Source organism: Pristiophorus japonicus, chromosome 5 (assembly GCF_044704955.1).
Source record: "Pristiophorus japonicus isolate sPriJap1 chromosome 5, sPriJap1.hap1, whole genome shotgun sequence".
NCBI lineage: Eukaryota > Metazoa > Chordata > Chondrichthyes > Pristiophoridae > Pristiophorus > Pristiophorus japonicus.
The window spans coordinates 97072008-97096212 of record NC_091981.1 but is presented as its reverse complement, the minus strand read 5'-3'; the positions used below and the strand labels follow the sequence as shown (position 1 = coordinate 97096212).

Below are 24205 nucleotides of genomic sequence, written 5' to 3'. Positions count from 1 at the left end.
TGTATCCCGTCGCCAGTTGTAGTGTATGGCGAAAGAGTCAGACTGAACACTGTGAGCTCAAAGTAAAGTGCGACCGTTGTCTTTTATTGCAGGTCTCCAGAGTGCCTCTCCAACCTGTGAAGCCCCCTTAAATACCTGTGCTCCCAAGGGATTATGAGATCCCTTGGGACTTCAGGGGATGAGCCCTCTGGTGGCTGTACAGAGTAAATACAAGTTCACATATATAACACAATGGACAGCAAACAGGGAGAGGTTGGCGATGTCACCTGTTGCACACTGGAAGGATCCACTGTTGCAGAAATTGAGCGAGATGGTGACCTTGACTGCCACTGAGAGAGCCGTGTTACTCCTGATCTGAGGCTTGATGTCTGGTTGCAAGAGGTGACAGAGCTCTGTGACCACTTCCTTGCTGAAACGGAGCCACCGAACACACTGTTCCTCAGTGAATTTCATGTAGGAGGACTGCTACCGGAATATCCCAGGAGGATAAGGACTCCTGTTGAGAGCCCTGTTGGCCATCCTATCTCTGGCCACAATTTGCATTCATTCTCTGTGCCTCAGTTGCCTCAGACATTGATGCTGGAGGGCATGATCAAGTGCCAGCACAGTCCCCATGAAAGAATCCAAATATTGCACTTTCAAATCTCCCCTCAATGAAACTCAGATATCTTTATGAACCAGAACACTCGTTCAAATCGGTCAACAGGCCTGTTTGCCTATGTGAAACTAACAAGGAAGCATTTTAATAGCGTTCCTCCAGCCGACATCCAACTTAAAGCTGGCTCCTCCCATCACATGTCACCCTTCTGGAATGTGTTATTAACTTTGTTTTCCAGGGTGATGCCTCCTTATCCTCTCCCAAGAATTCTAGTCAAACCTACCAGTTCCCCTGCTGCTCTGTTCTATGTTCCTAAACATTTGTGTCCTTGTTCTGACCTGAATATGTACGCTTCCAATGATCTGTTCTAAGGTTAATAACGGATGGTTCATTACCCATCAGGCTCTGCTATTCCCTTCTTACTAGCCCAATGTAAGCGTGTGTATGAGCGTGCTTTACATACATCAGTGGGTTATACATAACCGGTCAATATTATAATCCATACCATAAGACAGAAGAACTCCTGATTCCTCAGAATCTCCGAATATTGGTAAGCCCTCTTAATCTGGACCATTTTATGTGTCAGAACAATTCACTACCTTCAGTATCTCCATTTGTGACCATCAGCGTGACCATCAGTCTGTCTCCACTCTAGTGACCGGTTTTTATCCCCTTGCACAGTTCCTGTTGAAGTAACATCAAAAGCAGCATTTATTCACCATCTAGTTATCTGACCTCTTTTTCTTGTACAATTTACACTGATCTTCATGATACCACACATATTGTGGTTTCGTACCTCGTTTCTGAACGGTCAATTTAAGATTTGTTTCTCCCAATTTGTCCATGACTTCATACGGACCTTCCCAATTAGCCTCCGGGGCCTCCCCCCCCCCCCCCCCCCATCCTTTTAAAAATAAATTAAGGATGGCTTGATCGCCAGTTAAGGAGTTAATGCAACGGATGGGGTGATTGTCGCTGGTCGTGTCATTTTCCTGTTTCTATCTTACATCCGAAGTGGGGCATTCCATTAATTACCATTCTATCTCATTCATGAGCCTGGAGGAACTTTATTGGTCAAATACATTATTCTCAATATCTTTAAAACCCAAATTAAACATTACCACTTGGTCCAAATTATTAACACATTTTGTTTGTTTATTTTTTTATTGTAGAGGACTTTTTATTTCACCAAAATAACCTGAGATATTGTTCCTGAGTCCATTTTATCAGTTCTAAATTATCCCAAATCTAAATAGCAATATTGCAGGTTTTGTCAATGTTCAATGGTATTTCTCCCAAACTTTCTTCTTTAATACACAGCAATGAGCAGGACCATCTAGACTGTTCTCAACCAGTTTATTTTAATGAAAATGTAATTCCCTTTAAAGTTCAGGTAGATTTTCACCTTCTCGTATCAGTTAACCTTATCAATTTACCTTATCAGTTCCAATTTCAGAAACAAGTGATGCTTATTGTGATTTTTAATGTCTGCCGATAAATTCTTAAAACTGCTGGATCTCTTGCTACACCATCAGTATTCATGCCATGGCCACCTATTTAAAAACAGAATCTATTGTGGCACTGCTTTGGAGCCCAAGGGGTTAATTTGTTAATTCATAAAATTCCTTCTATCACTGTGGGGAAATATCCACTTAAAATGAAGAAACTTAAATTTAATAGTGTCCAATATATAAATTTCATTCAGCAATACAAAAGTTATTTGGTGAATTAAAAAAAGCAGTTGTCAGCAGAAAGGGTTAATTCTTTTGAAGGTTTATAAGAAGGTAGAGAAAATATCATTTTTGAAATCTTTCTATCTTTTAAAACTTCTTTAGGAATTAAAAATGAATCTGTTAAAACAGCAGAAATCATTGACTTAAAAAAAAATTCTCATCAGGGAAAACAACATTTTAGAAAAAACTCTGAATTGATGTTCAGCTTTTCTTACTGTAATCCAATTAAAACAAACAAAGTGCTTTGAAAAGTTCAAATTCATTTTCTACCTGACACAATGACTGAAGCTAAACTGTCTTTTCACTGTTGCGTAAATCATAGTCAAATCGTAATTCAATTCTGGGTGCATAATCTTAAATTGAAATAAACATACTTAAACATACTTTGCTATCAAGGGAATCAAGGGATAATGCAGGAAAGTGGAGTTAAGATCAGCCATGGTCTCATTGAATGGCAGAGCAGGCTCGAGGGGCCGAATGGCCTACTCCTACTCCTAATTCTTATGGTGTTATGTTCTCTACCTGCACAAGCAGGGGAAGGGAGGAAATTTAGCATCCAAGGCGATGCGCACGACAATGACGTCACAATATCTGGGCGCAGGAGATCAGAGTGCAACATCTTACTGTCGCCACAAAACTCCCGCTGAATTTAGCGCGAGTCGGTGATCTGGCGCACCGTATTCGCCACTGGAGGTGCTAATGGGAGGCAATAAAGAACCCAATTTCGCCCCAAAGAATGACAAATGTTTACATGATATTCCTAGGTCACGAGCCCAAAGAATATTCACACAGTATAAATCGGTTTAAAATCAAAAATGTGGTTCAAAGTATCTAAAAAATAACACGCAGATGTACACCTACATAGAGAAGACATTTAACACAATTATTGCTTTTACCTCTCAACAGAATAAAGGATGGTGCCGGCAATAAAAACAAACACACAGACACTTTTTTAAAAAGAATGTCTTTCAAACAAAATAAATGCTGTAACTTGTAAAACATTCACATTTACACACAAACTGAAATTAATTCTTCCACTCATGTTTTGTTTTTCTTGGCACAGAAGCTGGCAGCATATACCATCAGCTTCAGTACCGGTTTCAACTTCAATTTCTTTTCTGTCACCTTTTGATATGAGTCCCCTTCTGGACTGATCAAAATTAACACTAAATCTGTCTCAAACTTCTTGTCTCCGGCCTTCTCAACATCACTTGCATTCACCATTGTTAATGAATTGCCACAATGCTACTGGAAGGTTAAGCAGCCAATCACACCAATTCTAGGATCCTACTTATGCCAATATATATCATTAGGCGTTAATCAGCTCCTGGTTGGCTCTCCATTGAGATAAATGATTTAAAATGATGTATTAGTGAGTCTGGTACTGTATTCTCAGGTGTGCATGGATACAGTCTACTGCTGATAATTAATGACGTTTTGTTTTTGCACAAAATGTTGAATTATCCAGTAATTTGAATTAATTGACTTTAAATAAGAGGCATCTCTGTATCATCTGGTCGTCTTTTTTGTTGTTTGGGAAGAGCTGCTCTTTTTGTTGATTTTGTTCATCACAGTGCAGAGCTAACCTTATTACTCCAGGACTGACAGTTGCAGAAGTCAGTGACTGAGTTGTGTGAGGTATAGGCTCCTATGCATCTGAAGAAACACAGATTGCTCAGGCGATTTCAGGCACCATCCTGACTTGGATACATATCAATTTTATCATCACTGGGTCAATACTTCCTTCATTATTCCTTCATCATCACTGGATCAATATGCTGGAATTCTCTACCTGACACCATTGTGGGAGCACCAACAACACAAGACTCCAGCGGGTCTAGAAGAAGGCAACTAGAGAGGGGCTGTAAATTCAGTCTTCTCAGCGATGTTCACCATTTTTTTTTAAACTGTGGGGGACTAGATAGGTTGGCTCCGAGCACTGTGGACTTGTGTAGGGGAGTAGCAAATGGCATGCCAAATGAATCTTAAGAGTTTCACAGTCTAGGGAAGCCTAGATGGTACAAACCACGGAGAGTTGGAGAAGATGCAACTGGCCAATCACATCCGAGGGTTCTGGGAAAGGCAGACAGAAAGTTTTCACGTCACAGAATTTGAAATTCTTGGAGAATGTATTCAATCACAGGGGAGATGGCAGAGCATGCAAGATGAAATTGCCTTAGTGGCTTACATGGCTTAGCTGTTCAAGGAAGATACGTGCTTCACTGCCCGGCTGGAGGCACAGTAAGTGGTCTATTTATCATAGATTGGAGACATCAGCAGTGGCGGAGCATAAAACAGCGGGGGAACAGAAATGACCTGATAGGAGACACCAGCAGCGAAGGAACCTTCCATGGTGTATTTCTAAAAAAAAACAAGGAGTGACATCACAGGACAGCAGGTAGTGATTGGTTGGTGAGTATTAAGGTTTTTTTCTCTAAACTAGGGCAGTGGTTCATACTAGGGCCGGGAAACTATAATGTACTGCAATAAATTTATAGCTTAACTTGTTAAACTAATTAATATAACTATAAATAATTGTTGAATAAAGACTTTAACCAATTAAATAAATAAATAAAGTAAGATATGTCAGGTCAGGTCGTGTGTCTGGACTGCAGTATGTGGGAGTTTGTGAACGGTGAGACTGTCCCGAGCAAACATGTATGCAGGAGATGTCTCCAGCTCAGAGTCATCGAGCTGGATTGTGAGTTGGCGACTCCAACATATAAGATAGAGGGAGGAATTTCTGGACAGTTTTATCCAGAATACTCCAGAGGAAAGCACAGGATCAGGAAAGGGAGTGTGTGACTGTTAGGGAGCAAGGTAGCGGGGATTTAGGAGAGGTTGAGAAGGAGGTCCTGCAGATTGGTCATGTCCAACAGGGAGGACAGCCACAATGCAGATCAAGGCACCGTGGCTCAGAAGACTGTCCAAGTGGGAGGGATGGGGTGGGGGGGGAGAACAGAATAGAAATGACGTAGTAATGGCGGACTCAATAATTAGGGGGATAGATAGTGTCCTCTGCAGCCATCAATGAGAATCCTGAAGGGTGTATTGCCATGGTAAGGGATATCTCACGATGGCTGGAGAGGAACTTGGAAAGGGAGGGGGTGAATCCAATTGTCCATGTTGGAACAAACGACATAGGTAGGTACAGGGAGGAGGTCCTGCTGAAACAGTATCAGGAATTAGGCTCTAAATTAAAAAGCAGGACCTTGAGGGTAATAATCTCTGGATTATTACCCAAGCCACGTGTAAATTGGCATAAAAGCAGACAGATCAGGAGATTTAACACGTGACTCAAGGGCTGGTGAAAGAAGGGTTCCTTATCATGGGACACTGGCACAAGTTCTGGGACAGGAAGGAGCTGTACTGCTGGGATGGACACCAACTGAACTGGGATTGGACCCGGTTCCTAGCGGAAAGGGTAAATAGGGAGGTGGCAAAGGCTTTAAACTAGTAAGAAGGGGGGAGGGATCTACAAGAAACATAAGCAGCCCAAGTATAAACAAAACAGGAAAGAATAAAGTAAGGGAGAACGTTGACAGCAAGGGAGCAAATAAAGTTATTGGTAAGCAGGGAAGGTGGCTCAACCGTGGCTAACAAAGGAAATTAAGGATTGTGTTAGATCCAAGGAAGAGGCATATAAATTGGCCAGAAAAAGCAGCAAACCTGAGGACTGAGAGAAATTTAGAGTTCAGCAAAGGAGGACAAAGGGTTTAATTAGGAGGGGGAAAATAGAGTACGAGAGGAAGCTTGCCGGGAACATAAAAACTGACTGCAAAAGCTTCTATGAATATGTGAAGAGAAAAAGATTAGTGAAGACAAATGTAGGTCCCTTGCAGTCAGATTCGGCTGAATTTATAATGGGGAACAAAGAAATGGCAGACCAATTGAACAAATACTTGGGTTCTGTCTTCACAAAGGAAGACACAAATAACCTTCCGGATTTACTAGGGGACTGAGGGTCTAGTGAGGAGGAGGAACTGAAGGATATCCTTATTAGGCGGGAAATTGTGTTGGGGAAATTGATGGGGTTGAAGGTAGATAAATCCCCGGGGCCTGATTGTCTGCATCCCAGAGTACTTAAGGAAGTGGCCCTAGAAATAGTGGAATCATTGGTGTTCATTTTCCAACAGTCTATCGACTCTGGATCAGTTCCTATGGACTGGAGGGTAGTTAATATAACACCACTTTTTAAAAAAGGAGGGAGAGAGAAAACGGGTAATTATAGACCGGTTAGCCTGGGGAAAATGTTGGAATCAATTATTAAGGATGAAATAGCGCATTTGGAAAGCAGTGACAGGATTGGTCCAAGTCAGTATGGATTTATGAAAGGGAAATCATGCTTGACAAATCTTCTGGAATTTTTTGAGGCTGTAACTAGTAGAGTGGACAAGGGAGAACCAGTGGGTGTGGTGTATTTGGATTTTCAAAAGGCCTTTGAGAAGGTCACACATAAGAGATTGGTGTGCAAAATCAAAGCACATGGTATTGGGGTTAATGTACTGGCGTGGATAGAGAATTGGTTAGCAGACAGGAAGCAGAGAGTCGGGATAAATGGGTCCTTTTCGGAATGGGAGGCAGTGACTAGTGGAATGCCGCTGGGACCCCAGCTCTTTACAATACACATTAATGATTTGGATGAAGGAATTGAGTGTAATATCTCCAGGTTTGCAGATGACACTAAACTGGGTGGCGGAGTGAGCTGTGAGGAGGACGCTAAGTGGCTGCAGGTTAGGTGAGTGGACAAATGCATGGCAGATGCACTATAATGTGGATAAATGTGAGGTTATACACTTTGGTGGCAAAAACACAAAGGCAGAATATTATCTGAATGGCGGCAGATTAGGGAAAGGGGAGGTGCAACGAGACCTGGGCGTCATGGTTCATCAGTCATTGAAAGTTGGCATGCAGGTACAGCAGGCAGTTGGCCTTCATAACGAGAGGAATTGAGTATAGGAGCAGGGAGGTCTTACTGCAGTTGTACAGGGCCTTGGTGAGGCCTCGCCTGGAATATTGTGTTCAGTTTTGGTCTCCTAATCTGAGGAAGGATGTTCTTGCTATTGAGGGAGTGCAGCGAAGGTTCACCAGACTGATTCCAGGGATAGCTGGACTGACATATGAGGAGAGACTGGATCAACTGGGCCTTTATTCATTGGAGTTTAGAAGGATGAGAGGGGATCTCACAGAAACATATAAGATTCTGACGCGACTGGACAGGTTAGATGTGAGAAGAATGTTTCTGATGTTGGGGAAGTCCAGAACCAGGGGTCACAGTCTAAGGATAAGGGGTAGGCCATTTAGGACTGAGATGAGGAGAAACTTCTTCACTCAGAGAGTTGTTAACCTGTGGAATTCCTGCCGCAGGGAGTTGTTGATGCCAGTTCATTGGATAGATTCAAGAGGGAGTTAGACGTGGCCCTTACGGCTAAAGGGATCAAGTGGTTTGGAGAGAAAGCAGGAAAGGGGTACTGAGGTGAATGATCAGCCATGATCTTATTGAATGGTGGTGCAGGCTCGAAGGGCCGAATGGCCTACTCCTACACCTATTTTCTATATTTCTATGTTTCTATGTCAGGAGTCTAAAAAGATGGTTAAACATAAAGTGTGAGGAAATCCTATTAAAAATGAGTTAAACTCTCTCTACAACAATGCACACAGGGTCCATAATAAAACAGGGGAGCTGAAAGCAATCCTGCGTTGGGAGGAACCATACATAATAAGGATTACTGAGACATGGCTGCAGAAAAAAGAGGAGTACGAATTAAACATTGCAGGGTATAACATTTTTAGAAAAGATAGAGAGGGAAAAAGAGGAGGTGGAGATGCTGTACTTTATAGGAATAACATAATGGCAGTAGAAAAAAGGGACGCAGCTATCAGCAAGACAAATATAGAATCCATATGGATAGAGATAAAAGATAATAAACGATCAATCACACTAATAGGAGTAGTCTACAGACCATCTAATAGTGCAAGGGAGGTGGAGGAAGAAATATGTAGACAAATTTGGGAAATGAGTAAAAAACATAGAAGAATAATCATGGGGGATTTCAACTACCCTGATATTAATTGGACAGAAGTGATAGGTAAAGGGGATAAAGGAAAAGAGTTCCTACAATGTATACAGGACTTGTTTCTAACCCAATATGTAAAAAGCCCAACAAGGAAGGATCTAGTAATGGGGAATGAACCAGAGCAGATAAGAGAAGTAAAATTAGGGGAACATCTAGGCAATAGTGACCATAATATAAGATGCTTTAAGATGATAATGAAAAACGGATTAATAGATTGGAGAAAAGCTGATTTTAAGGGGGCTGAGAATAGAAATTGGGAAGATAAAATGAGCAGCAATATTGCCAAATAACGATGTAGAATAACAATGGGAAACATTTAAAACGGTGTTCAACAGAGTACAGGAAAAATATATTCTGCTAAAAGGAAAGAAAAAAAATAAACACTAATGAGACTCCATGGATGAATAAAGACATAAGGGAACAATTGAAAGCAAGGAAAAAGGCATACATTAAGTAGCAGATGAGTGCATGATGAGAGAGAGTATGAAGAGATTAAGAGAGAAGTCAAAAAAAATAAGGCAAAGGGGAACTATGAAATTAAATTGTGAAGGAACAGGAAACAAAACAATAAAGTATTTTACAGGCACATCAATAAAAATGAATGATTGGGATGAGAATAATGCCATTAAGGGATAAACAGGACAATACCACAGGTAACGATAGGGAGATGGCAGAAATTTTAAATCATTATTTCGCTTTGGTATTTACCAGGGAGTTAGCACAGGTGGACATGACATTGGATGATGAGATAAGTGCATTTAAAATAAAAAAGGGGATATATTAAATAAACTAATCAAACTCAAAGAGGATGGTCTGGATGGATTACAACCACGCATTTGAAAATAATCTAGGAAAGAGATAGCAGATGCATTACTGCACAAATTTAATAATTCATTGGAAAAAGGTGCAGTGTCAGAGGTCTGGAGGACAGATAACATAATACCTATATTTAAGAAGGGAGATAGAACATGTCCAGGGAATTATAGACCAGTCAGCTTAACATTGAAGGGAAAGTAATGGAATCCCTACTAAAGGAGAGAATAGAAGAACATCTAAAAATTAAAATAATGAATAGTCAGCATGAATTTCAAAAGGGAAAATCTTGCTTGACCAACCTTATTGAACTTTTTTGAAGAGGTGAGAGAGTAGACAATGGTAATGCAGTGGATATAATGTATCTACATTTTCAAAAGGCTCTCGATAAGGTACCCTATAATAGACTAATGAATAAAATCAGAGACTGTGGAGTCAGGGGACAAGTAACAGAATAGATAGCTAACTGGCTTCAAGACAGAAAGCAGAGAGTGGGAATAAAGGGTAGCGATTCACAGTGACCAAATTGAGGGGGGATAGTCAATACTGAGGAGAACTGCAACAAATTACAGGAGGACATTAATAAACTTGCAGAATGGGCAAATAATTGCCAAATCAAGTTCAACTCGGATAAATGTGAGGTAGTGCATTTTGGTAGGAAGAATAGGGAGGTCACATTACTTGGAAGGTGCAAGTCTAGGTGGGTAGAGGAACAAAGGGATCTCTGGGTACAAATACATCAATCACTAAAAGTTGCGCCACAGGTTAGCAAGGCCATAAAATGAAGCAAACCAAGCATTAGGGTTTATTTCTAGAAGGATAGAATTGAAAAGTAGGGAAGTTATGCTAAACCTGTATCGAACCATGGTTGGAACACACTTAGAGCACTGCGTGCAGTTCTGGTCGCCATATTAAAGAAAGGATATAGAGGCACTGGAGAGGGTGCAGAGAAGATTTACAAGGATGATACCAGAAATGCGATGGCATACATATCAGGAAAGGATGAACAGGCTGGGTCTCTTTTCTCTTGAAAAAATAAGACTGAAGGCTAACCGAATAAAAGAACATAAAAAATAGGAACTGGAGTAGACCATACGGCCCCTCGAGCCTGCTCCGCCATTCAATAAGATCATGGCTGATCTGATCATGGACTCAGCTCCACTTCCCTGCCCACTCCCCATAACCCCTTGTCCCCTTATCGTTTAAGAAACTGTCTATTTGTGTCTTAAATTTATTCAATGTCCCAGCTTCCACAGCTCTCTGAGGCAGCGAATTCCACAGATTTACAACCCTCTGAGAGAAGAAATTTCTCTTAATTTCTGTTTTAAATGGGCGGCCCCTTATTCTAAGATCATGCCCTCTAGTTCTAGTCTCCTCCATCAGTGGAAACATCCTCTCTGCATCCACCTTGTCAAGCCTCCTCATAATCTTATACGTTTTGATAAGATCACCTCTCATTCTTCTGAATTCCAATGAGTAGAGGCCCAACCTTCTCGAGCTTTCCTCATAAGTCAACCTCCTCATCCCCGGAATCAACCTAATGAACCTTCTCTGAACTGCCTCCAAAGCAAGTATATCCTTTCATAAATATGGAAACCAAAACTGCGCTCAGTATTCCTTATATCTGTAACAAGACTTCCCTGCTTTTATATTCCATCCCCTTTGCAATAAAGGCCAAGATACCATTGGCCTTCCTGATCTCTAGCTGTACCTGCATACTACCCTTTTGCGTTTCATGTACAAGTACCCCCAGGTCCCACTGTACTGCAGCATTTTGCAATCTTTCTCCATTTAAATAATAACTTGCTCTTTGATTTTTTTTCTGCCAAAGTGCATGACTTCACACTTTTCAACATTATACTCCATCTGCCAAATTTTTGCCCACTCACTTAGCCTGTCTATGTCCTTTTGCAGATTTGTTGTGTCCTCCTCACATATTGCTTTTCCTCTCATCTTTGTATCATCAGCAAACTTGATTACGTTACACTCAGTCCCTTCTTCCAAGTCGTTAATATAGATTGTAAATAGTTGGGGTCCCAGCACTGATCCCTGCGGCACCCCACTAGGTACTGGTTGCCAACCAGAGAATGAACCATTTATCCTGACTCTCTGTTTTCTGTTAGTTAGCCAATCTTCTATCCATGCTAATATATTACCCCCAACCCCGTGAACTTTTATCTTGTGCAGTAACCTTTTATGTGGCACCTTGTCAAATGCCTTCTGGAAGTCCAAATACACCACATCCACTGTGAAAAAATTTTCATAGAGTGGATACAGAGAGGATGTTTCCACTTTGGGGAAGAGAATAATTAGAGGCCATCAACATAAGAGAGTCACCAAGAAATCCAATAGGGAATTCAGAAGAAACCTCTTTACCCAAAGAATGGTGAGAATGTGAAACTCGTGACCACAGGGAGGGGTTGAAGTGAATAGTATAGATGCATTTAAAGGGAGGCTGGACAAGCATATGAGGGAGAAAGGAATAGAGGATTATTCTGATAAATGTAGATGAGGAAAGACGGGAGGAGGCTCGAGTGCAGCATAAACGCTGGCATGGACTGGTTGGGCCGAATGGCCTGTTTCTGTGCCGTATGCCCTATGTAATCCTATGTAAGCTACTTTGTCTAGGAGACTAATAGACAGGTGGAGGCAGCCTATGGTGTAGTTAAAGCCCTTACATGAAGCTGGGGGAACTTGATGATCTGACCGCGGATGCTGCACAAATGATTTGGGGCCACTGAGATCACAGGCATACAGTACAGGTACCACTCAATACGTGGAACTAAGGATGGCCCAAGGAGCCAGAGGTGCCAGGAAATGGGATTGTGCCTCTGTTAGGCAGATGTCCATGCAGTTTGTAGGTGTCTAGGGTTTGCAAGGATCAGCAGTCAAAGAGGAACACAGGGCTGACACACAAGGGATCAATCCGGGGAGGGGCTGTTTCAAGATTTTTTCATCATTTTTCCACAGAAACTATTTGTGAAATAAGTTGTTTTTAATTTGGGATTTTTAAAAGCATATTGTATTCACACAAATTAAAAAAGGGACTCTGATATGATAGCTGGTTATGATACTATTGAGCTAGCATTGATATTTCCACATGGATTTTACATATTAATCAATTCATTAAACCACCTCAGTAATCAAAAAACACTTCACACCCATTGTATTTAGAAGTCCTTGATTTCATTTCAAGCTGTGAACAGCAAGAGATAAAAACAGAGACAATGGCCAGGGTTTTTATTAGAAATAGAATGCTGTGAAGCAGTCAGGCAGCAAAGACTCCGAGAAGGTTGGTGTGCAGGAGAGAATGGATAAAAATTATCTTGTTTATGTCAAACCAGACAGCCCACTGATCAGCAAAGTGTGGCATTTCTTTATTTTGCATTATTACACAAAGATCAGTTGTGCTTTCTGAATTGAGCGAGTCTAATCATAACTGCTGTTAGCAGAGAGCCGGCATGGGCTTGATGGGTCGAATGGCCTCATTCTGTGCTGTAACTATTCGATGATTCATTCTAAATGTTCACATTTCTGTGAAATAAAGAAGGTTATTGATCTGTATCAGTTTTTGCCTTACTTAAGTGTTTGCTCGAACCTCTTTCCAAGAGATTGAATAAATGCATATGCAAAAGACATGAATACCCTGTTCAAGTCACAATGAGATACTCTTGTTACACTCTCGAGTTAATGCTATCATGCAAGTAGATATAGGGCAGAGTGAATCAACTCCCATAAGTACAGTTCAGACTGCTTATGGGAGCAAATGAACAACTGAATCCAAGAAAGAATCAATAAACCTGAATTTGCAACACAACCATTATCAGTATCCACTCGCTTTAACATCCACCACCAGAACTTCCAAGACCCACAACCTCCACCAGCTCGATGAATAAGGGCAGCAGGTGAATGGGAACACCATCTAAGTTCCCCTCCAATTAACACACCGTTCTGACTTGGACAAATATTGCTGTTCCTTCATTGTTGCTGGGTCAAAATCCTGGAACTCCCTACCTAACAGTATTATGAGGGTATCTTCACCGCATGGATGGCAGTGTTTCAAAAGGAATGACCTTCACCATCTTCTCAAGGATAACTAGGGATGGGCAATGAGTGCTGACCTTACCAGTTATACCCACATCCCAAAGAATAATATTTAAAAATCCATTATTCCTGAAGCAAATAGAGCGCAGCCATATATAAGATATACCTTCTGTGAGAAGAATGAAATATTTTTATCTGGTATATCCTGATATTGGCCTCTTCCTTTGTCGTGTTATAATAAGATGGTTCACTCATTAGCTTTTCTTTTTGAAACAATGAGATTGAATTTCTTCAGGGGTTCGCCCAATCATTTGCCATAACTTCACTGCAAGATATGCAGAAACCCCAGAGAAACAATGTAAACATCCTCTTAAAATGTCAGCCTTGGTTCAGTGGTAGCACTCTCACACCTGAGTCAGAAGGTCATGGGTTCAAGTCCCACTCCAGAGACTTGAGCATGTGATCTCGACTGACACTTCACTGCAGTAGTGAGGGAGTGTTGTAATGTGGGAGGTGCTGTTTTTCAGATGACATGTTAAACCGTGGCCCCATTTGCCCTTTCAGATGAACATAAAAGATCCCACGGTACTATTCAAAGAAGAAACTCTTTTTGGAGTTCATCTGCAAAACAAAAAAAACATTAAACGGTGCCACCCGACCTGGGTGACACTCCAGACATTTACAAGGCCCTTTTTTTTCCCCCCCTTTTTTTTGTTTTTTTTTGTGTTTTACTTTTTTTTTTTTTGGGCACTAAAATCACAATTTTCCCCAGTGCCCCCTATAAAAGGGAAGGGGGACACTAAAAGCACCGGCAATTAAAACAAATTAAACTTAAAAACGTAAAATCAAATTAAAATTTTTTCTCTCCACCTCAGTAATCAAAAAACACTTCACACCCATTGTATTTAGAAGTCCTTGATTTCATTTCAAGCTGTGAACAGCAAGAGATAAAAACAGAGACAATGGCCAGGGTTTTTATTAGAAATAGAATGCTGTGAAGCAGTCAGGCAGCAAAGACTCCGAGAAGGTTGGTGTGCAGGAGAGAATGGATAAAAATTATCTTGTTTATGTCAAACCAGACAGCCCACTGATCAGCAAAGTGTGGCATTTCTTTATTTTGCATTATTACACAAAGATCAGTTGTGCTTTCTGAATTGAGCGAGTCTAATCATAACTGCTGTTAGCAGAAAGCCGGCATGGGCTTGATGGGTCGAATGGCCTCATTCTGTGCTGTAACCATTCGATGATTCATTCTAAATGTTCACATTTCTGTGAAATAAAGAAGGTTATTGATCTGTATCAGTTTTTGCCTTACTTAAGTGTTTGCTCGAACCTCTTTCCAAGAGATTGAATAAATGCATATGCAAAAGACATGAATACCCTGTTCAAGTCACAATGAGATACTCTTGTTACACTCTCGAGTTAATGCTATCATGCAAGTAGATATAGGGCAGAGTGAATCAACTCCCATAAGTACAGTTCAGACTGCTTATGGGAGCAAATGAACAACTGAATCCAAGAAAGAATCAATAAACCTGAATTTGCAACACAACCATTATCAGTATCCACTCGCTTTAACATCCACCACCAGAACTTCCAAGACCCACAACCTCCACCAGCTCGATGAATAAAGGCAGCAGGTGAATGGGAACACCATCTAAGTTCCCCTCCAATTAACACACCGTTCTGACTTGGACAAATATTGCTGTTCCTTCATTGTTGCTGGGTCAAAATCCTGGAACTCCCTACCTAACAGTATTATGAGGGTATCTTCACCGCATGGATGGCAGTGTTTCAAAAGGAATGACCTTCACCATCTTCTCAAGGATAACTAGGGATGGGCAATGAGTGCTGACCTTACCAGTTATACCCACATCCCAAAGAATAATATTTAAAAATCCATTATTCCTGAAGCAAATAGAGCGCAGCCACATATAAGATATACCTTCTGTGAGAAGAATGAAATATTTTTATCTGGTATATCCTGATATTGGCCTCTTCCTTTGTCGTGTTATAATAAGATGGTTCACTCATTAGCTTTTCTTTTTGAAACAATGAGATTGAATTTCTTCAGGGGTTCGCCCAATCATTTGCCATAACTTCACTGCAAGATATGCAGAAACCCCAGAGAAACAATGTAAACATCCTCTTAAAATGTCAGCCTTGGTTCAGTGGTAGCACTCTCACACCTGAGTCAGAAGGTCATGGGTTCAAGTCCCACTCCAGAGACTTGAGCATGTGATCTCGACTGACACTTCACTGCAGTAGTGAGGGAGTGTTGTAATGTGGGAGGTGCTGTCTTTCAGATGACATGTTAAACCGTGGCCCCATTTGCCCTTTCAGATGAACATAAAAGATCCCACGGTACTATTCAAAGAAGAACAGGGGAGTCTGCTGTTGTTCTGGCTAATAGTTATCCCGTAATCAATCGCACTTAAACAGTTTAATTGCCCATTTAACTGACTGGTGTTTGCATTTCCCCACACTACAATAGTGACTACACTTTAAAAAGTACTTAATTGGCTGTAAATTATTTCTTTCATTCTGAATTTAAGAGCCATATAGTTAAGTTTTGTAAGTCCTAATCAAATTTTGAAAAGTATTTCTTAATGAGTAGTCTGTAAGCAATTGGAGACAGCAAGAGCTAGGTCAGAAAGACTCCATCAGCAGCACACCACATTAAGATTAATATTCAGGGAATTTAGGGTTAACTTTCAACTTTAGTGGGAGATAACTGACAGTATCGGCCAGCTATCAACGATCTGATACAGCTAGGCCTAGCAATTCGATAAGGCCCGAAAATAGAATGGGGTTGGTGGTGGGGGTGGGGAGATGTAGTGGCGGGGGGGGCGGGCGGCGGGAGCCGGTTCATCATCATCATCATCATAGGCAGTCCCTCGAAATTTCTTCCACTCTAAAAGTGAGTTCTCAAGTGGCTGTACAGTCCAAATGTGGGAATTACAGTCTCTGTAACAGGTGCGACAGACAGTGGTTGAAGGAAAGGGTGAGTGGGGAGCCTGGTTTGCTGCACGCTCCTTCCGCTATCTGTGCTTGGTTTCTGCATGCTCTCAGCGACGAGACTCAAGGTGCTCAACGCCCTCCTGGATGCTCTTCCTCCACTTTGGGCGGTCTTGGGTCAGGGATTCCCAGGTGCTGGTGGGGATGTTACACTTTATCAAGGAGGCTTTGAGGGTGTCCTTGAAACGTTTCCTCTGCTCACCTGGGGCTCGCTTACCATGTAGGAGTTCTGAGTAGAACATTTGCTTAGGGAGTCTCGTGTCGGGCATACGGATGATGTGGCCCGCCCAATGGAACTGGTCGAGTGTGGTCAATGCTTTGATGCTGGGGATATTGGCCTGAGCAAGAACACTGATGTTGGTGCGTCTATCCTCTCAGTGGATTTGCAGCATCTTGTGGAGGCAGCGCTGGTGGTACTTCTCCAGTGCTTTGAGGTCTGCTTTATATAGTCCACGTCTCTGAGCTATACAGGAGGGCAGGTATCACTGCTGCCCTGTAAACCATAAGCTTGGTGCCAGATTTGAGGTCCTGGTCTTTTGACACTCTCTTCCTCAGGCGACCAAAGACTGCTGGCACACTGAAGGCGGTGTTAGACCTCGTCATCGATGTCTGCTCTTGCTGATGGTAGCCTCCCAAGGTATGGAAAATGGTCAATGTTGTCCAAGGCCGAGCCGTGGATTTTGATGACCGCGGGGCAGTGCTGTGTGGCGGGGTCAGGTTGGTGGAAGATAAGGCCCATGCTTTCATGCGTCTCGGTGAAGGTGTTGACGATGGCTTGGAGTTCGACCTCTGAATGTACGCAGACGCAAGTGTCGTCCGTGTACTGTAGTTCAGTGACACAGGATGGGACGATCTTGGATCTAGCCTGGAGGCAACGTAGGTTGAGCAGGTTCCCATTGGTTCTATAGTTTAGTTCCACTCCAGCAGAGAGCTTGTTGATAGTGAGATGGAGCATTGCAGCAAGGAAGATCGAGAAGAGCGTTGGTACGATGACGCAGCCCTGCTTGACCCCGGTCCGGATGTGAATCGGGTCTGTGGTGGATCCATTGGTCAGGATCACAACTTGCATGTCGTAGTGGAGCTGGCGGAGGATGGTGACAACTTTTGGGGGCAGCCGAAACAGACGAGGACGCTCCATGGTCCCTCACGGTTGACAGTGTCAAAGGCCTTTGTGAGGTCAAAGAAAGCCATGTACAAGGGTTGGTGCTGTTCCCTGCATTTCTCTTGTAGCTGTCGTGCGGTGAAGATCATGTCCGTTGTACCTCTTAGTGGACGGAATCCACATTGTGACTCTAGGAGGAGGAGCTCTTCAGCCACAGGGAGAAGGTGGTTGAGGAGGATTCTTGCGCTGACTTTCCCAGTAGCCGTCAGCATGGAGATTCCTCTGTAGTTGCCGAAGTTGGACTTGTCCCCTTTTTTGAAGATGGTCCTGTAAGGTTACTAATCTTCAGAAAAGCACAGAAGGAGACCGTGAACTAACAATTGATTAATACAAGCTTTTGGAATTAACCTGGACAATTAAGGACATTCTGTGGTGAGGAACCAAAACTGACTTCATGCATAACAACACTGGAGTTGTTACGTGAGGCCTTGAACTTGATTGACCAGGGTGGGGGAAAACAAACCCACTGGGGACACCAAATCTGTAAAAACAAAGGAACCACACCAAGTGCACATTTCTTTTGATATGTGGTGTTAAGATGAGAAATCAACTTGAGCCTTGCAGACTCAGTGTGCAAATGGGAAAAGAGACAAGTCATTATTTCAGTCAATCAACCAAGGGGACCACAAAACAATGTATCGATGCAAACACTTTATCAGAAACCGCAGTAGCAGGAGACCAGTCAAAAACCTGGATATAAATATGCGAGCTAGAAGCAGCTCAGTAGAAGATGGAAGAAAGACAGGCAGAAGAAAAAGCACACAGAAGAAGTAGAAGGACATATGTACAGATGGACACAAGTCAAAAGAACGAATGGACAAAAGGACATGTAGTATGGAACGTACATGAAAGGAACAGCACTGCAGAGAACGGCCAGAAGAAGAACCAACCGGTCACGGAACCAATGACCACGAACCTACAATATCTACAGCCAGGAAGGGTGATTATATGTTTTCAGTCGATTTCCCTCAGAAGTCTAGTCCTGTAGTTTTAGTCAGTTTTTGTGCATAATAAAACTGACACTGGGTTAAGCCTAAATTTTGTGCCATGTGTTGTCCTTTCCCACTATAAGTTCTGAGGTCTAAGAATTAGAGGAGAATGAAAAACAAACACGCTATAGTCCCTGACTCCTGGAGCTGTTTAAAGTGGTGCAGACAGCATGCAACATTTGTGCTGTGAGTTCCTTCCTGCTGCTGAACGCATGGTCAGCTGGTCATGATTTGGAGATGATACTAAATGGAGCGGAGGCATCCAAAAAGGCAGACCTTGTGTCAAATCTGCATTGCACATTCATTGATGTCATGATCTTCCTTATCTAAATATCTACAGCAAGCACTGGCAACGACAGCTGGTCAACCTGCCCAAAATAGCCGCTGCCACTTGACCCACCGGAAGTGAGCAGAACCGAGACGGCTGCTATTTGTTTTTCCAAACCGGCCTTAACAGCAGGCGCTAAGGTTTCAATTTCATGGCCCCAGTTTTTAGCCGCCACCAAAGTTGAAAGCTCTCCCCACTCCGGTTCAGTTTCCAATTCTATTTAGGGCAGCAAACATGACTCTTATTTTTCAATCTACTGTGGAGGGATATTTATGTTTTTAACTACTGTTAATTTGTAGTGTGCCATTGCTACAGTTCACTTACTCATTAATTGGTTATTAAATCTTTTTGGCAGTTTCTAGCCTAACCTATGGTTTCATGAAACGTTTATTCAACCATCTTCCAAAGTAGAGGAAGGTTATGTGGGAGCAAGTGACATAACATAGTAGTTGAAATACAATAACGAGAGTTTTTTGTTTAATTCCTGGACTCAGTACAAATGATCTAGATATTGGGCATATAAAGGTGTATACTCGGTCTTATAGAATGATCTGAAATGCTGAATATGCGAAGAATATCTAGACTAAAAATTCTGAAATGCACACCCTGCTCCAAAAATCTGTAAAATGATCTTCAGAACAGCATTTCCGACAACACTGGTGGAAGTTTTTACGCACCCCCATATCAGCCACCCTTGTGGCTCAGAGTAAGAACTACAACTAAATGCAAGTTTCTGTAGAATTGTGGACAACTTTTTGAAAACTGTGTGCATTATGAATTACATTGAACCTTCCCAAACTCATTCTACAAAGGATCTTCACAGCCAGCAGAGATGTGAAACTTTAATCTCATAAGTGTGCAGTCAATTCAAGCCCAGATTCCAGAGGCCAAAGGGCAAAGTACTTGACCAAATGTGGCACGCAAAACCTGGGATTTGCATTTTTAATTTTATTGATGATTTGGTCACTCCTCATAATATCTCCTTCTTTGTCTCGTCCATCTTTGCCTGATTATACCTCTGAACCATCTTGGGATGTTTTTCTATGTGCTATATTAATGCTTGCTGTGGATTTCTCCATCATCGAAGTACTTCAAAGCAACAACAAGGCACTTGAGGGATAGAAAGTTAATAAATCTAAACATTGTGAATCACGCTGCATCTTGTCCACCTTAGCATCTGCAGAGCAGAATTGATGATACCTGGATTGCAGATCAATAGCTGGCCTTTCATTATTCAGTGGTAGATTGAATTGAGTAGAGAAATTTAGAAACAGGAGAAAAATTAAATGAGCAATGGAAGATCAGAGAAGACAAACTAATCTGATTGTTTTAATTGGCAACATTTATTTTCTTTTAAAGAAAAGACAGGTGAGGATCAAGCTATATTCATAATTGATAATGATGGTAGAATTAAATGTCGGACCAAAGTTATGTGTTCCCTTTTGTGTAAGGATTACACTGTGAATGCAGTAAGGTGGATTCATGAATAATTGATTAGTATGAGTGTGCTGACCTGCCCAGTTTTACCACTCTGCACTCTGTGTTAGGTTTAAAACTCATATCAGGAGTTTGACCTCATAATTTATGGTGACACTCCAGTGCATATTGACAGATGCTGTATTGTTGAAGGTGATCTCCTTTGGATGACATTAAATCAAGTCCCATCTACTTGTTCTAGTGGTTCAGGTGGAACCCATGTCAATATACAAAGAAGAGCAAGGAGTTCTCCTGGTGCACTGGCAAACGTTGTTCTCTCAACAATATCACCAAAATTAGATTAACTGGTAATTTGTCACATTGCCATTTGTGCGGTCCTACTGTGAAAAATGGCTACCTTTCTTGTCTATATAACAACGTGCCAGATATTTCACAAGTAGTTCATTGTATGTGTGGAACTTGGAGACGTTTGTGAGAGGCATGATAAAATGCTGTAGAAATACATGTTTTATGATTAGAGAATGAGCACATAGAATTCAGCAAAGTTGCATTTTAATAAATTGATGAAAACTGTTAAAGTATCTCTAAATAAAACAAATTTCAATTGAAAGCTGACTGTATATCACCCAGATTATGGAAGACCATGTTGTTACTGCACATGAAATGAAAATGACTTAAATGAAAAGAAAACTAATGGTAAATTCAGTTTTAATATTTTGAGAGAATACCTGACAACGGGCCACATTTAATGTCACGATACTAAAATAAGACAATAGTACATAGACCCTATGTGTTAATTAATATTGTGTGAACTGCAGGAGAACACATATGGATTGTACTGGATGGTCCTGTTGATGCCATCTGGATTGAAAATTTAAACTCAGTGCTTGATGATAACAGAACTCTTACCCTGGCAAATGGTGATCGCATTCCCATGGCTCCAAACTGTAAAATTGTGTTTGAGCCACACAACATAGACAATGCCTCACCTGCAACTGTTTCTCGCAATGGCATGGTCTTCATGAGTTCGTCAGTCTTGAACTTCAGCCCCATCCTTGAGGTATGTAAATCATATTTTAGTTTTAATTTTCCTGGAGTGTATATACTGTTGATGTACTAAAACATCTTCAATCCTTTATTAAATTTAAACTGTTTTTAGTATAGTACATGATGGTGAACTTCCACAAAATCTTCGCCAGAAGATTTGGAGAAACAGCGTAGATGATTTCCACGCCGTTTCTCCAGGTTTTCCACAAATCTTTTGCTGAAGTTACAGTAGCCCATCAGGAGAACCCAGCAGAAACTCAATACCTTTGTTTTTGAACACAGCTAACATTCAAAGTTGAAGTTAATTCCATATCTGCAAATAAAGTAATACTGTACGGAAATCACTCGCTGGAACTTTCAACTGTGGCAGCAGAGTAAAACGGGAGATGGTGGTTATAGATCTCGTCCAATTGAAGTCAATAGAAAGGAAAATTTGCGGCATGTATAATGGGCGGCTAATCGGCTAACGCATGTTTTATGCCCCTGCCAAAGTTAAAAGTTCTAACCAATATTTCTCATTACAAAGTTTTTCTCTGAATTTATAAAATGCTAACTATGGTGAGTTGTGATATGTTTGCTTTTTCAATTTAAGTAAATATATATAAAAATAATACCTAAATTGTATGTAGCCTAATAAATTAGGGAAATTATGCTTTCTGATTTGTTCGACTTAGGGTTGGCTGAAGAAACGGTCACGACAGACAGCGGAGGTTCTACGGAAATTATTTGCAGAATCCTTTGCTGAGCTGTATCGTTTTAGTATCCAGTCACTGGAATACAAGATGGAAATGTTGGAGGCTTTTATCATCATGCAAAGCATTAACATGCTCGATGGCCTTATTCCCCCAAAGGTGAGTAAATGAATTCATTCTACATCAGAATGATATACTTGCTCAGTAATATTATATACAAGTGTTGCTCAACAATAACTTTCATTTTCATCATTAATGAGGTAATTGGGCAATGCATAACACACTAAACTTCACCTATATATTTAAAAGAGGTTCACCTAGTACAGGTCACATGTTAAATGTGTCTGAAACATTGTAAATCATCTGACACACTTTGTTGATTGGTGTAAATCATTCCCACAGCTCCATATTTGAATCTCTCCAATGAGGTTTTCATCCCTGCTACAGTACTGAAACGGCCTTTCGCAAAGTCACAAATAGCATATGTGACTCTGACCATAGTAACCTATTCCTCCTCATTCTTGACCTGTCTGCAACCTTCAACACAGTTGACCACACCATCTTCCTCCCCTCCGTCATCCAGCTGGGTTGGACTGCACTTGCCTGGTTCCATTCTTATCTATCGAATCGTAACCAGAGAATCACCTGCAATGGCTTCTCTCCCCATTCCCGCACCAATACCTCTGGAGTCCCCAAAGGATCTATCCTTAGACCCCTCCTATTTCTCATCTACATGCTACTGCTTGGCAACATCAGCTGAAAACACATCGGGGCTGAAATTGGTCGACAAACTGCCGCGTACCGCCGACACACCGCCCAAGATGACAAATTCATCAAAAAACACCTACATACTGCCCGGCAGAAAACTCATCAGTGACATACCGCCCGCTCAGTCAGACCGCTGACATACCGCCCAAAATTACAAAATTCATGATTTACCACCGACATACCACCGGAGCTGCAGACCGTCCTGGAAAAGGTGGTTTTAAGTCGATCTTCAGTGAGCGGTAAATAGACAGAGCTGACAGGTCATCTTTAACTTTAAAAAAAATGTTGTCTCTCACCACCCCCCGCCCCCCCCCCCCCCCCCCAGTCTCTCTCACATCACCCCCACTCCAGTCTATTCCCCACCCACAGCGATTTCCTCCCCCCACACACACACACACACCGATCTCAGGCCACTCCACAATGTCATGAGTAGGGGAGAAAGTAGAGAAACATTGATGCACTGTAAGTCTGATCTTTCAGAGAATTGTCTGGTGAATGGGAGATATACAAATAATGGACACACAATTAAAAGTACCAGCTATGGATGTTACGTTATACAGCGTGGGATCAGACACCAACATGCTGTCCTCCATGCATTGAAAGCACTTTCACTATTAAAATAAGTAATAATTTGGAGAATTACATTAAGAAAGAGCAATGCATTTAAGGTTAAACTCATACCTGTGTATCAGGAACTCCAAACAGTCTCTGGCCTATCGTCGGTGCCTCTCGGGGGTGGAGTTTCACAGCAGCATGCGTGTGCGCACAACTTGGGAGCAGAAGATTCCTGAGTGAAAAGGCCTGTCCGCCGCACACCGCTGGCTGCACTCCGCTCCGGCCCGCTGCACTCCCCTTGGCTTACTGCCGAGAAAAAAATTGATAAAAATCCCGCATACTCCGCCCCAGCGTTACCAGGCGGTAAAAAACGACGCACAGCCCGCGGACCGCCGAAAAATGGGCCGACCATCTGTTCGACCAATTTCGGCCCCGTCCGGTTCTACATGTATGCTGACGACACCCAGCTGTACCTCCCTAAACCTCCCCCAGCTCTACCTCTCTAATTTTCTCTCCTTCTTTAAGATGCTCCTTAAAACAAGATTTTGGTCATCTGTCCTAATATCTCCTTATGTGGCTTGTGTCCATTTGTGTCAAATTTTGTTTGAGAGCTCTCCTGTGAAGTACCTTGGGATATTGAACTAAGGTACATGCAGCCACTATCTGTTCAGTTAACCACATTCATTTGTTCAAATATCATTTGACAGGTAGGAAAAACTACCACTATCAATCAGTGGAATCAGCAATTTCATCTGTACAAAATTACTAATTTCCCTAGCTTACTCCTCCCCCGCCCCATCACCATTGACACCTTTATCCATGCCTTTGTTACCTCATGGCTTGATTTCACCAAAGCTCTCCTGGTAGATCTTCCTACATAAACTCATCCAAAACTCTTCTGTTAATATTTATCCTGCAATCCTATTGCCCATGTCTTGGATGAC

At 41.7% G+C, this 24205-nt stretch overlaps 1 protein-coding gene across 1 annotated transcript in view; it reads left to right on the top strand.

Annotated features, from left to right (window-relative positions):
- dnah5 (dynein, axonemal, heavy chain 5) overlaps positions 1-24205 on the top strand; it is a 457249-nt gene that overhangs the window by 256323 nt on the left and 176721 nt on the right. The window contains 2 exon segments of the mRNA XM_070880791.1: positions 21018-21259; positions 21921-22097. Coding sequence (XP_070736892.1) covers positions 21018-21259; positions 21921-22097 — 419 coding nt within the window.